Source organism: Saccopteryx bilineata, chromosome 2 (assembly GCF_036850765.1).
Source record: "Saccopteryx bilineata isolate mSacBil1 chromosome 2, mSacBil1_pri_phased_curated, whole genome shotgun sequence".
Lineage (NCBI taxonomy): Eukaryota > Metazoa > Chordata > Mammalia > Chiroptera > Emballonuridae > Saccopteryx > Saccopteryx bilineata.
The window spans coordinates 389313868-389328511 of record NC_089491.1 but is presented as its reverse complement, the minus strand read 5'-3'; the positions used below and the strand labels follow the sequence as shown (position 1 = coordinate 389328511).

Sequence of the window (14644 nt, the reverse complement as noted above, 5' to 3'; positions counted from 1 at the left end):
CTAGGCGCGAGCCTCTGCAACAGGAAAGAGGGAGGTAATGGGTCGCTTGGCGCGATTTTGGCAAACATTTGGTTCGGATCCCTGGGAGGGGGTGGGGTCTTGGATCCTGAGGAGGTTTGAAAGGCAAGATGGCAGGACACTAACGACACCACACGGTGTTGAAAACCCGCCAGGTCCTGGTTCCACTCTAGGGAATTCCCACCGCCGATGGCTACGGCTCTGGGCTGACCCCTCAGACTCGCCGAAGGCTGCCGGACTCCTTCCTCTCGCTGGGACGCCAAGTCCAGCAGGAGTGGCAGAGGCCGGCGGAGGCGCTGAGAAGTCCGACTTTCTCCACATTGCGTGAGGGCACCGTGCAGCCCTGGGCATCCATCTACCAACCGTTATTTTGCTTATCTACATTCCCTGCGGCTGCCAGCAAGTAGCCGAGGAGCGAGAGGGGAGCCGTGGGAATAACCAACAAAGGAAAGAAAGGCTCACCCAGGAGCAGGGGGTCCTGCCACCGGGGGTGGGAAGTGGGGCAGCTTCTATTTTAAAGCACCTTCAAGTGTATCTACTTTGGCAGGAAGACAGAAATGAATTAGACTTAAATGAAATCGACTTAAATCGTAATTCAAATCATTCAAAAAGTGCTTAGTTGTAATCAGAGTTATAGGAGAAACGTATCTGCACTGCGGAGTATCACCGGGGTGCCTATTTTTCATAATTCTGTGGATGTCAATTTCAATATTTAGGAAATACTCTCTAACCATTTTAACATACTGATGCCTCTTTTTTTTTTTTTTTTTTTTTTTTTTTTTGTATTTTTCTGAAGCTGGAAACAGGAGAGACAGTCAGACAGACTCCCGCATGCGCCTGACCGGGATCCACCCGGCATGCCCACCAGGGGCGATGCTCTGCCCACTAGGGGGCGATGCTCTGCCCACTAGGGGGCGATACTCTGCCCTTCCGGGGCGTCGCTTTGCCGCGACCAGAGCCATTCTAGTGCCTGGGGCAGAGGCCAAGGAGCCATCCCCAGCGCCCGGGCCATCTTTGCTCCAATGGAGCCTTGGCTGCGGGAGGGGAAGAGAGAGACAGAGAGGAAGGAGGGGGGGTGGAGAAGCAAATGGGTGTTTCTCCTATGTGCCCTGGCCGGGAATCAAACCCGGGTCCCCCACACGCCAGGCCGACGCTCTACCGCTGAGCAAACCGGCCAGGGCCGACTGATGCCTCTTGATAGGTCTGAGTGCATCAGAAAGCTAGGTTATAATTTTGTGACGCTCTCTTATTTCTCAAGTGTACTTGAAGCATGCTCTGGGGCGTTTCATCTTCACTCTAACAGGTAAATTGCAGGCATTAGATAAATATTTATTTAATCATTCTATTTTTTTTTTTTAAACCCTCTGGTCATCGAAGACAATGGATATATTTACAGTGCTCTACTTAACTTAAAAAACACATGATGGGCGACACGGTTATTCGGGGCTCAGGTCAACGTCTTAGACCTGGTCTTACCTCCCTGTTAAAAGACCCTCCGGTTTTCAGCTCACCACGCCCCTGCGCTCTCTCTCCCCTAACCCTCTGTAAGCTTTCTTCAGAGCCTGTGCCACCCTCCGGCATGATACTACCTGGCATTATAGTATATTTTTATTATCTATCCATCTTTCTCGGTAGGTTGCGAATGGCCCAGAGTAACTACTGTATCTTCGGTCCCTGGAAAAGACCCAGAGGTTGAGAAATATTTGTTCAGTGAGTGACTATATGATCTTTGACCTTCTGACTTATTTACAGCACCTCCAGGGGTGACAGGGTCCTAGAGAATCTAAGAAATGCAAACTCAGGAGCAACGGAGGAAATTTAAGTAAGAGAAGAGAATTATGAAGCAAGGGTGAACTGTGTCTTTAAATGTTAAAGGGGCCTTGGTCAAGGGCCGTGCAGAAGCTTGCCTGCTCCTCCTCTGAGGGCAGATTTTGAAGGCAAATGAGCAGACAGAACAGATTTTGCCCCAACTTGTAGGTTGAATTTATAAAAATTTATATTTGACCTACAAAATCTGGCAATTCTATGTGGCTCCACTTAATACAACAGAACCATTAATGCTTAGAAATGTCACATTCTAGGACAGGCTGGTAGTGAGCTTGCCGCCTCTGGGCGGATTTTAGAATTCTGATGTCAGAGTATTGTAGAGGAGATTCCTGAGTCCCGTGGGAAATCATCTTGTAATCACAGGAACAGTTTGATCATGGTGACCGTGACTGTATCTTTGATTCTTAAAATATTTAAATGTAGCTCTTTCATCGTTTATTTTCAAGTCCCACAAAACAGATAAAAGGTAAATTTAAACCAATAAGAGGTTTAAATAATATATATTTTTAAAGACATTTATTCTTCCTTTTTTTTGACAGAGACAGAGAGAGACAGAGAAAGGGACAGATAGGGACAGACAGACAGGAAGGAGGGAGATGAGAAGCATCAATTCTTCGTTGTGGCACCTTAGTTGCTCATTAATTGCTTTCTCATATGATATGTGCCTTGATGGGAGTGGGGAGATGGAGGGGTGGGAGTGGCTACAGCGAGTGAGTGACCCCTTGCTCAAGCCAGTGACCTTGGGCTCAAGCCAGCAACCTTGGGCTTCAATCCAGTGACCTTTGGGCTCAAGCCAGGAACCATGATGAGGTCATGTCTATGATCTCATGCTCAAGCCAGCAACCCCACAATCAAGCTGATAGCCCGTGCTCAAGCCCAATGACCCACATTCAAACTGGTGACCTCAGAGTTTTTTGGGTTTTTTTTGTATTTTTCTGAAGCTCGAAACGGGGAGAGACAGTCAGACAGACTCCCGCATGCGCCCAACCGGGATCCACCCGGCACACCCACCAGGGGCGACGCTCTGCCCACCAGGGGGTGATGCTCTGCCCCTCCGGGGCGTCCTTCTGCTGTGACCAGAGCCACTCTAGTGCCTGGGGCAGAGGCCAAGGAGCCATCCCCAGAGCCCGGGCCATCTTTGCTCCAATGGAGCCTTGGCTGCGGGAGGGGAAAAGAGAGACAGAGAGGAAGGAGGGGGGGTGGAGAAGCAAATGGGTGCTTCTCCTATGTGCCCTGGCCAGGAATTGAACCCGGGTCCCCTGCACGCCAGGCCGACACTCTACCGCTGAGCCAACTGGCCAGGGCTAACCTCAGAGTTTTGAACCTGGGTCCTCCACATCCCAGTCTGATGCTCTATCCACTGCGCTACCACTTGATCAGGCTAAATGATATCTTTTAAATACCTATTTTCTATTCATCACAGTAGTAAACAATGAAAGTCATTATGCCACATACAGGCTGAAGATGTCAACTTCCGGGGTAGGACACACACATCCCTGGGCTGCTGTTTGCTAGCTATGGAGCAAGACACAACGTTTCTGAGCCCCACTTCCCTCACCTGCAAGGAAGTGTGCTAATGCCTGACGTGTGGTGGGGTTACTGAGTCACATAGAATGCGCCTGTCACTCCCTGGGTGGCCACTGTTGTGAAGTGTCACCACCCTGACGTCATTAGATCAGGTTGGTGGACAAGAGCCACGGAATGGCTGATGTACAGGGTCTCCTTTCTAGTTACCACAAGGGCACGGAGTCCCAGGCGGCGGACTGGCCGACAGGGTCTTACGCTTAGGGGAAACTGCACAGTGTTTAGTGGGGTGCTGGGAGAGGGTTCAATTCCTGGCCAGGGCACATAGGAGAAGCACCCATTTGCTTCTCCACCCCCCCTCCTTCCTCTCTGTCTCTCTTTTCCCCTCCCGCAGCCAAGGCTCCATTGGAGCAAAGATGGCCCGGGCTCTGGGGATGGCTCCTTGGCCTCTGCCCCAGGCGCTAGAGTGGCTCTGGTCACAGCAGACCCTCTGTGCTGGGGCCCACGAGGCGGGGGTCAGACTCGAGGCAATGGCAAGTCCCACAAACACAAGCCCACTCTTCAAGGAGGACATCTCGCTACCTACCTTAGAAGAAATGTCTTTGGAATTCATTAAGGAAGAGCACAAAGCAGACATTCGGAGGTGAACGTCTCGAAAGGTCACCGGGGAAAAGACTGTTTTCTTTACCGTGTGACAGTGGCCGACCTTCCGCGGCTAATGGTCTCCCACGTGACTGCACGCCCAGGCAGGGTGGAAGGGGGAGACGCCCAATTAGGCCCGGATGAAAAGAGGCCGCAGAGTGACCCAACGGGACAAAGGAGCGAGGGACATGCCGGGCATCTGAGGTCAGCTTATTACCTGTCTCCCTGCTAATCACCTCTCATAAAGCCTCGGCAGGAAACCATCCTGCCTCCACTGCATCACAGCAATTACAGAGATTTTAACCTTAAAAAGATGAGGGCTTCTCCAAGCTGCTTACCTAGCGCCCTCAGAGGGAAGTCTGCCGGCAGAAACACGCGCCCTTGGGGGGGGCTTGCGCTGTTAGGTCACCAAAATGAGCTCCCTCTGGGGCGCGTGTATGTGTCGGGCACACGGTGTGTCTGGGGGGTGGAGGGTATGTGTGCTGTGTGTGGGGTGTGGGGAGTGTGTGTATAGGTGCAGTGTGCATATGTTGTGTGATGTAGATAAAGTGTGTGTGGTGTGTGTTGTATGTGTAGTGTTTGTGCGGTAGGTGTTTGTGCAGTCTGTGTACTGTGTATGCATGTGCTATGTGTGTACATTGTATATGAGGTGTATGCAGTGTGTGTACGTGTGAGCAGTGTGTACACTACGTGTGTGGTGTGTGTGGTGTATGTGCAGTCTATGTACTACATATCTGTGGGGGAGTGTGTATATACAGTGTGCAGTGTGTGTGTGGTGTGTGTGCAGTGTGTGTACTATGTGTCTGTGGGGGAGTGTGTATATGTACAGTGTGCAGTGTGTGTGTGGTGTATGTGCAGCGTGTGTACTATGTGTCTGTGGGGGAGTGTGGTGTATGAACAGTGTGTATTGTGTGTGTGGTGTGTGTGCAGTGTGTGTACTATGTGTCTGTGGGGGAGTGTGGTGTATGAACAGTGTGTATTGTGTGTGTGGTGTGTGTGCAGTGTGTGTACTATGTGTCTGGGGGAGTGTGGTGTATGTACAGTGTACACTGTGTGTGTGTGCAGTGTGTGTACTATGTGTCTGTGGGGGAGTGTGGTGTATGTACAGTGTGCAGTGTGTGTGTACAGTATGTGTACTATGTGTCTGTGGGGGAGTGTGGTGTATGTACAGTGTGCAGTGTGTGTGTGGTGTATGTGCAGTATGTGTACTATGTGTCTGTGGGGGAGTGTGGTGTATGTACAGTGTGCAGTGTGTGTACTATGTGTCTGTGGGGGAGTGTGGTGTATGTACAGTGTGCAGTGTGTGTACTATGTGTCTGTGGGGGAGTGTGGTGTATGTACAGTGTGCAGTGTGTGTACTATGTGTCTGTGGGGGAGTGTGGTGTATGTACAGTGTGCAGTGTGTGTGTGGTGTGTGTACAGTGTGTGTACTATGTGTCTGTGGGGGAGTGTGGTGTATGTACAGTGTGCAGTGTGTGTGTACAGTGTGTGTACTATGTGTCTGTGGGGGAGTGTGGTGTATGTACAGTGTGCAGTGTGTGTGTGGTGTATGTGCAGTATGTGTACTATGTGTCTGTGGGGGAGTGTGGTGTATGTACAGTGTGCAGTGTGTGTGTGGTGTATGTGCAGTATGTGTACTATGTGTCTGTGGGGGAGTGTGGTGTATGTACAGTGTGCAGTGTGTGTACTATGTGTCTGTGGGGGAGTGTGGTGTATGTACAGTGTGCAGTGTGTGTACTATGTGTCTGTGGGGGAGTGTGGTGTATGTACAGTGTGCAGTGTGTGTACTATGTGTCTGTGGGGGAGTGTGGTGTATGTACAGTGTGCAGTGTGTGTGTGGTGTGTGTACAGTGTGTGTACTATGTGTCTGTGGGGGAGTGTGGTGTATGTACAGTGTGCAGTGTGTGTGTACAGTGTGTGTACTATGTGTCTGTGGGGGAGTGTGGTGTATGTACAGTGTGCAGTGTGTGTGTGGTGTATGTGCAGTATGTGTACTATGTGTCTGTGGGGGAGTGTGGTGTATGTACAGTGTGCAGTGTGTGTGTGGTGTATGTGCAGTATGTGTACTATGTGTCTGTGGGGGAGTGTGGTGTATGTACAGTGTGCAGTGTGTGTACTATGTGTCTGTGGGGGAGTGTGGTGTATGTACAGTGTGCAGTGTGTGTACTATGTGTCTGTGGGGGAGTGTGGTGTATGTACAGTGTGCAGTGTGTGTACTATGTGTCTGTGGGGGAGTGTGGTGTATGTACAGTGTGCAGTGTGTGTACTATGTGTCTGTGGGGGAGTGTGGTGTATGTACAGTGTGCACTCTGTGTGTGTGCAGTATGTGTACTATGTGTCTGTGGGGGAGTGTGGTGTATGTACAGTGTGCAGTGTGTGTGTGGTGTGTGTACAGTGTGTGTACTATGTGTCTGTGGGGGAGTGTCGTGTATGTACAGTGTGCAGTGTGTGTGTGGTGTGTGTACAGTGTGTGTACTATGTGTCTGTGGGGGAGTGTGGTGTATGTACAGTGTGCAGTGTGTGTGTGGTGTATGTGCAGTATGTGTACTATGTGTCTGTGGGGGAGTGTGGTGTATGTACAGTGTGCAGTGTGTGTGTGGTGTATGTGCAGTATGTGTACTATGTGTCTGTGGGGGAGTGTGGTGTATGTACAGTGTGCAGTGTGTGTGTGGTGTGTGTACAGTGTGTGTACTATGTGTCTGTGGGGGAGTGTGGTGTATGTACAGTGTGCAGTGTGTGTGTGGTGTATGTGCAGTATGTGTACTATGTGTCTGTGGGGGAGTGTGGTGTATGTACAGTGTGCAGTGTGTGTGTGGTGTATGTGCAGTATGTGTACTATGTGTCTGTGGGGGAGTGTGGTGTATGTACAGTGTGCAGTGTGTGTACTATGTGTCTGTGGGGGAGTGTGGTGTATGTACAGTGTGCACTCTGTGTGTGTGCAGTATGTGTACTATGTGTCTGTGGGGGAGTGTGGTGTATGTACAGTGTGCAGTGTGTGTGTGGTGTATGTGCAGTATGTGTACTATGTGTCTGTGGGGGAGTGTGGTATATGTACAGTGTGCACTCTGTGTGTGTACAGTATGTGTACTATGTGTCTGTGGGGGAGTGTGGTATATGTACAGTGTGCAGTGTGTATGTGCAGTATGTGTACTATGTGTCTGTGGGGGAGTGTGGTGTATGTACTGTGTGCAGTGTGTGTGTGGTGTGTGTGCAGTGTGTGTACTATGTGTCTGTGGGGGAGTGTGGTGTATGTACAGTGTTCAGTGTGTGTGTGGTGTATGTGCAGTGTGTGTAGTATGTGTCTGTGGGGGAGTGTGGTGTATGTACAGTGTGCACTCTGTGTGTGTGCAGTATGTGTACTATGTGTCTGTGGGGGAGTGTGGTGTATGTACAGTGTGCAGTGTGTATGTGGTGTGTGTGTACTATGTGTCTGTGGGGGAGTGTGGTATATGTACAGTGTGCAGTGTGTGTGTGCAGTGTGTGTACTATGTGTCTGTGGGGGAGTGTGGTGTATGTACAGTGTTCAGTGTGTGTGTGGTGTATGTGCAGTGTGTGTAGTATGTGTCTGTGGGGGAGTGTGGTGTATGTACAGTGTGCACTCTGTGTGGTGTGTGTGCAGTGTGTGTACTATGTGTCTGTGGGGGAGTGTGGTGTATGTGCAGTGTGCACTGTGTGTGTGTGTGTGTGGTGTGGTGTGGCGTGTGAGCTGGAGCTCCCAGCAAGAAGACAGGGCAAGGGAAAGAATCAAGAGGGAGCGGAAAGACTCTTCCCCTTCGATGTTTGTTCAAACTGGAAAGACTTCACACCCCTTTGGGATTTCCTTAGTGAGCTGCACAGTGAAATACACCCCTTTCGTTGAACGTGAGCTACAGTTCTACCCAATTGGCTTATTTAAAAGAGTGACCTAGACATCATGTGGTAAAAACAGAGTGTGGAAGGCAGAAGAGAGTATACTAAGAAGAATAAAACCGCAGGCCCACTCCGGGGCCCTCCGACGGTGGGAAGTAGCCTCTGGAACTCCCCGGAAGATACCCAAGTCTGATGCCCAGGCCAGCTGTGGAGCCACACGCCCCGGTCCGAATCCCCGGTACACCTCCCCAGGCCCTGGGACGACAGCCACTGAGCTGCTGGGCCTTGCGTAGCCACGCTGGCTCGCTGCAGTCAGGGCGCTGATGCCCTGCCCTTGTGACGGAGGTCAGGGTGCGGGGCGGGAACATGACAGTGCCTCACTCCTCTACTCTTCTTCCTTTCCCTGCCCCAGGCTTAGCTCTCTGAGAGGTGAGCTGTTTCGTGGTGGCGAGGAGGAGATGGCACCCTGAGAATGCAGTGGCTCCCATGCTGCCGACCTGCGGACACCCGGTCAGCAATGCACCTCACCCAGCAGCCCTGCTCCCGCCACCTGCCTTCCAACAGCCGCCCAGAGGGCAAGAGCCCATCAGCACAGAGAAGCTTTCTTGTGCAAAAAGAAAAAAAAAAAGAAAAAAGGCTACTCAAATCAGGGGGGGGGAGGGAATGTCCAAGAGCTATGGAGATTAAAATCCAGCTCTTCACAGCATAGCTCGGGGTGCGAGCACATGGAAGGGTGAAAGGCACTGATGTCACTTAAGTAACTTAGCTTTGTTTATTTATTCAGTGCAGCTGTCCGCGTCTCAGTGGCCACATGCTGTACTAGAACGGCAGGATGAGTGAGGTTAGGCTCGTGCTAATTCGTGCTGGAGAGAAGCAGATTAATCCCATTTCAAGCAGGCATCGATCACAGAGCCACACAGAATGTTAACTAAAGGGCGACACGGAATCTGCTTGGAGACGATCGATAGTTCTGCGTCCCGCTGCACGGAGCTGAGTGGGGTGGTGGGGGGAGCCAGGGGCCGGGCAGGAGCCTGGCAAATGATTCCACAGTGAAAAATGAGAGGGGGGGGATACTAGGACAGGGGAAAGGAGCTGCCACAGGGCGGGGGGGTATGGAAATTCAGGGTGAGCAAAGAGCTAAGGGAAACAAGGAAAAGAGAGAGAGAGAGAGCACTAGGAAAACAGAAGGGGAAGGGAGGCGAATAGAAAGGGAAGGAAGAGGGGATAGAAAGGGAAAAGGAAAAACAGTGAAGAAAAAAGAAATAGTAGCATTTGCGCTAAGAGCAAATAAGGAAACTAGAGCCAAGGACGAACACGTTGATGGTGGGAGAGGCAGGAAGACTGGGAGCAGGTGACGTGCAAGTCACCCTCTAATTAAACGGGGGCAGCTGCTCTCCGCGCATCTGTGTCCTTGATTTGGAGAGAAGAATGTAGCCCGAGAGCGGACTGCTCTGAGGGCAGTGACCCCGGGGAGGCTGGGGGCCATGGCTTCACGTATTTACCCATAAGCCCTGCAGATCGGGCACCCTGACGTCAGCAGCGCCATCTCTGTGCAAAGTCACACCACGGGCGCGCGTGCAGAGGGTCCGAGGCCCCGGCCCCACGGTCACTCCTGCGCCCGGGCTCTGCTTCCCCGCCCAGGGCCACTGCAGGCCTGGAGAGCCTGCGCGGCGGTCACGGTCAGCCAGGCCGGGGGCAGGCTGGGGCCGAAGGTCTGTCACCTCCACTGCACCACAGCCAGGGGACGGAAGTAGGAGGTGAGAGGCACACAGTGGGAGTGCAGGGGAGGAGAGGCTGCAGTCAGAAGCTGTGACTGGGGACGCTGGCCGGCAGACAGAGCAGCCATGGAGGACAGAGCCAGACCCCAGCGCGTCCTCTCTCCGCCATCCCGGTGGAGGTGGCAGGCGTGCCTTTCAGACCATGGAGGACAGAGCCAGACCTCAGCACGTCCTCTCTCCGCCATCCCGGTGGAGATGGAAGGCGTGCCTTTCAGACCATGTAGGTCAGAGCCAGACCTCAGCGCGTCCTCTCTCCACCATCCCGGTGGAGATGGAAGGCGTGCCTTTCAGACCATGGAGGACAGAGCCAGACCTCAGCGCGTCCTCTCTCCACCATCCCGGTGGAGGTGGAAGGCGTGCCTTTCAGAAGACCTAGCCCCGGCTTTCTTGCTTCGACATCTCCTCTGATTCTTTCTCCTTCTCGCCGCCTGTCCCCAGCGGATTCCTAGTCAACATCTGTTTCCTCTCGCGCTAACCGCTTTCTCAGAGCCCCGCTGGGTGAGGGATCCCTCTTTCTTGATCCCAAAACACACCGATGTCACTTATATCGTGGTCTTTTAACACCCCACCCTGAAGTGTCCTGATTCTGTCTGTCCACCCGTGGATCGGCCCCACTGGTCCACCTTCACCTGCGCTACGGCTACCGGCCCAGGGGTTTCTTGCGGGTGAAACCGTATTTCGGTCATCCCTGTGTCTGGCTCCCCGCTTCAGTGGACAGCAGCATCGGGTCCACGTTTTGAAACGGAAATGAACAGACTCAATCTCACACTCTTATCCTCATAATCCCACAGTCTGTGCCACGCATCACAGCTTCTTCCCAACATACCCTCCCTCCTCGTGCCAGGCCTCTGCTGGTCACAGCCAGGACACGGCTTCCGTTCTTTCTCAGTCTTTCGCGGCTGTGGCCCGAACCCTGAACTTGGCTTTGATTTTCTTAAACAAATTTTGGAATAAGCGGATGTTTTTATCTTATGATGCCTGCTGTCCTTCCCTCAAAGTTTCAATCAACAAATCTAGAGTTGTAAAGTGTTAAGAGACCTGTTAACCATATTAAATTCTGAGGATAAAAACAAAAGAAAAATCTTTATGGCTCCTCACCCTGGTCCTTAAACTAATCGTCACATTACCATTACAATAGCTGGGGAAAGACACACTTGGAGCGAGTCTCGTTTCTTCTGCGCTAGTCTTGTAGTTTTTGGAGCCGCCTGGAGCGTGGAAGGGTGGAGAAGGATAAATTCAAAGCGGGGCCTTTGTGGGAATGCCAGCCGCGTCCAGACCGGCTCTCCTGCATTCTACACACTCAACTTTTTTAGCAAGAGTTTATTTGAAACAGAGCTTGAAGATTATGGGCAATTTGAAAACTAACTGAACTAGTTGACTGATTCCTTTGGCCTTCATTCTAAACAAGTCTATGACCAGAATTTCCTCAACTTCCCATAGAACCGACCACCTTTACATGATGGATAATCAGTCTAAATAGTCACTGAATCTTACCGTGGCTTCTCCCAACCAGAAGAGAGCTGGCCGCTGTGTTGTATTGCTTATTTTCCCATTCGCTCCCTGGATCCCCGGACAGCTCACTGCAGCACGGAGCTGGGAGCCGGGGCTCAGGGGGCACACTCACCTCCACCCTGTGCAGGCGCTGCAGGAAGCCATCCAGCCCCACAAAGACGAGAGAAGACGGGAAATCCCACTCCCTGACTTCCTGGTTCTCCTTGAAGTAAGTGTGCAGGTTCTCCCTTCTGTCCTCAAACGCCTGCTTGAAGAAGTTCAAGGTGTCCACCACCACTTGCAGTTTTCTCCGACTTCCCTCTGCCTCGCTTTTCAGGAGGTCTTCTGGGCGGAGGTAATCAGAGGCCTGGGATGCAAACACATCAGTGTCACTAAGCTTGGCAGCAAGCAGGACCTCCCACAGGGTGGCCGACTCCAACTTGGAGGTGAGTCATTGCCCGAGTAATATTTTTAGAAGCATAGTTTAGGAAAGGTGGAGCTCCGTGCTCAGTTCCACAGGCAGAGCGGGACAGGCGTTCGAGCCAGACAGCCCGTGATTGGCTGAGGGACGGGCAAGTGACCAATCGGAGACAAGGACACACTGTGTGTCTCCTTCCTGTTGCGCCGCTGGGCGCGGGCAGATTCTTCTTTCCCAGGGGTTCTCTTGTGACTTACTGACTTTCCACAAGAAAATAATTTGGCTGCAAGAATTCTTTGAACCCTGATTATTTCCGTTGCTCAGAGACTTGAACCGGAAGTGAAGTGGAAGCTGTGGGACAACCCTTTGCAGCACCACGGGGAGGGGCGGAAATAACTGGGTCCCCATGTCATCGCCTCGGTCCTCACAGCAAGCCAAGGCCAAAGCCAGGCTTACCTTGGACTTTTAAGGTGCATGAGCCAATAAATTATCTTTCTTTGGTTGGGTTTCCTGACACTTTCAATCTAAAGAGTATCAGTCTTAGAGTCAAGCAACCTGGCTTTCAGTCATGGGTCTGGTGACCTTCAACGACTTAGGACTTAACCTCCGGGAGCCTTAGCCCACCTCTTTAAATAATAATAATGACTTAATAAGACTCTCCCTGCTTACCTCATTGGGGTCATCTGGAAATGACCAGGACCGTGAATGTCACAGCAATTTGTAGACTACAATGTGCTTCATAGATGTGAGTTATTATCAGCGCTCTCTACACTTGTTCATTGTTATCTCAGGGTCAAAGCCAATGTGGGGGTGGGGAGATCCCCTAAACCTCCTTAGGGCACCCAGTTCTGTTCACACACACCCCTCGAGGCTTCTGCCGCCCTGGCTGGAGCTAGCGGAGTCCCGAGGAAGGAGGAACATAGAGTGTGAGCCGGAAGCTGCCTCTCAATAGCTCCAGGCCCCGAGTTCTTCCTGTGTGCGGGGTGCTCTGTCCACTGTCGGCCTGGCCACGCATGATCACGTCAGAGCCTCATGGTCGCCCCACGCCCCTTTGACACACTCCTCCCATCTTTGCCACTGCATGCAGAAGGCGAGTGGACATGGAGCCGATAAGCAACCTGACCAGGTAGGTGCATGCGGCTCACAAGTGGTGACAGAGCCTGGCACGGGGACGTCTGACTCCAGAGGCGGCTTCTTCACGGTGAGTTAGGGCTCACGGCTGACTTAGCACCCGTCTGTGGGCACAGACCATCAGGGAGGTTGAATTCCCCACCTCCACCCTGCACCAGAGCCCGGGGCGTGGGCCCAGAGGAAAGGAAGACTGTACTGCCGCACTGCTGAAGACGTCTTTGTGTGGTTCCGGCTTGGGATTAGTAAAATAGTTCTGTTGGGGAGAACCCTGTGGTCCATGATTATTTCCTGCCCTAAAAATATGCACGCTCTTCTCTTGTCCCGATGCCAAACAGCCCCCGGGGAGAGGTCCCTGGGAAGCTGGGCAGCCCCCCTGCTGGACGAGAAGGCGGCAGACCGCCTGCAGCAGCCTGGCCAGCCTGGGGAGAGGTCCCTGGGGAGCCTGGGGCAGTGGGGAGCCTGAGGCAGCCCCCCTGCTGGACGAGAAGGCGGCAGACCGCCTGCAGCAGCCCGGCCAGCCCCCGGGAAGAGCTCCCTGGGAAGCCTGGGGGAGCCTGGGGCAGCCCACCTGCTGGACGAGAAGGCGGCAGATCGCCTGCAGCAGCCTGGCCAGCCCCCGGGGAGAGGTCCCTGGGACAGCCCCCTGCTGGACGAGAAGGCGGCAGATCGCCTGCAGCAGCCTGGCCAGCCCCCGGGGAGAGGTCCCTGGGACAGCCCACCTGCTGGACGAGAAGGCGGCAGACCGCCTGCAGCAGCCTGGCCAGCCCCCGGGGAGAGGTCCCTGGGACAGCCCACCTGCTGGACGAGAAGGCGGCAGATCGCCTGCAGCAGCCTGGCCAGCCCTCGGGGAGAGGTCCCTGGGACAGCCCCCCTGCTGGACGAGAAGGCGGCAGACCGCCTGCAGCAGCCTGGCCAGCCCCCGGGGAGAGGTCCCTGGGAAGCCTGGGGGAGCCCCCCTGCTGGACGAGAAGGCGGCAGATCGCCTGCAGCAGCCTGGCCAGCCCCCGGGGAGAGGTCCCTGGGACAGCCCCCCTGCTGGACGAGAAGGCGGCAGACCGCCTGCAGCAGCCTGGCCAGCCCCCGGGGAGAGGTCCCTGGGACAGCCCACCTGCTGGACGAGAAGGCGGCAGATCGCCTGCAGCAGCCTGGCCAGCCCTCGGGGAGAGGTCCCTGGGACAGCCCACCTGCTGGACGAGAAGGCGGCAGACCGCCTGCAGCAGCCTGGCCAGCCCCCGGGGAGAGGTCCCTGGGAAGTCTGGGGGAGCCCCCCTGCTGGACGAGAAGGCGGCAGACCGCCTGCAGCAGCCTGGCCAGCCCCCGGGGAGAAGCCCACCTGCTGGACGAGAAGGCGGCAGATCGCCTGCAGCAGCCTGGCCAGCCGCCCCGGGAGGCGGTAGGACGTGCACGTGGCCCAGGTCAGACAGACTACGTGGAGCAGAGGTCGCAGTCGTGGCTTCACCTCCGGGAACTCCACGCCCTCGAGGACGTCCAGGTGGTGGGACAGCGGCATCAGGTGCGTGTGGATGTCTTCAGCCTCCGTCAGGGCTGGAACACATTGAAGACGGTCACCCTTCCCTGCCTGGAGCCCAGCACTGCCAAGGTGGAGCCCTGGTGCCCAGGGAGCAAAGCACCTGACTCCCTTCCTAAACGGAGAGAGCGGAGAGGAGGCTGGTCCCCAAACCTCCAGCTCTTATGATGAAATGTGACACCGGAGGAGCCCTGGCCACTGAGGTAATGGTCCGAGGAGCCTTTTCGATGACATCCCTGCACCTGCACTTCCCGGCCCTCCGAGCCCCAGGCTTGCTGAGTGGGATGCTCAGTCGTGACTTACCATTGCCTTTGCGGCTGCCGGCCCCGAGGCAGCACAGAACAGATGACAGAAGACAGGCTTCAGAGTCAAAGAGATCTGCCTTCAAACGGCAGCCTAGGCAGGGACCCGGTGTATGGCCCTGGGCACACGGAACCG

The 14644-nt window shown here is 54.0% G+C and overlaps 1 protein-coding gene across 1 annotated transcript in view; it reads right to left on the bottom strand.

Moving 5' to 3' along the window:
• Window positions 1–14644, bottom strand: part of DNAH9 (dynein axonemal heavy chain 9) — a 263946-nt gene that overhangs the window by 229987 nt on the left and 19315 nt on the right. The window contains exons 5-6 of the mRNA XM_066264311.1: window positions 14012–14223; window positions 11263–11496 (exon numbers count right to left, since the gene is read on the bottom strand). Of these exons, the coding sequence (XP_066120408.1) occupies window positions 11263–11496; window positions 14012–14223 (446 nt within the window). The remainder of the gene's footprint in view (window positions 1–11262; window positions 11497–14011; window positions 14224–14644) is intronic.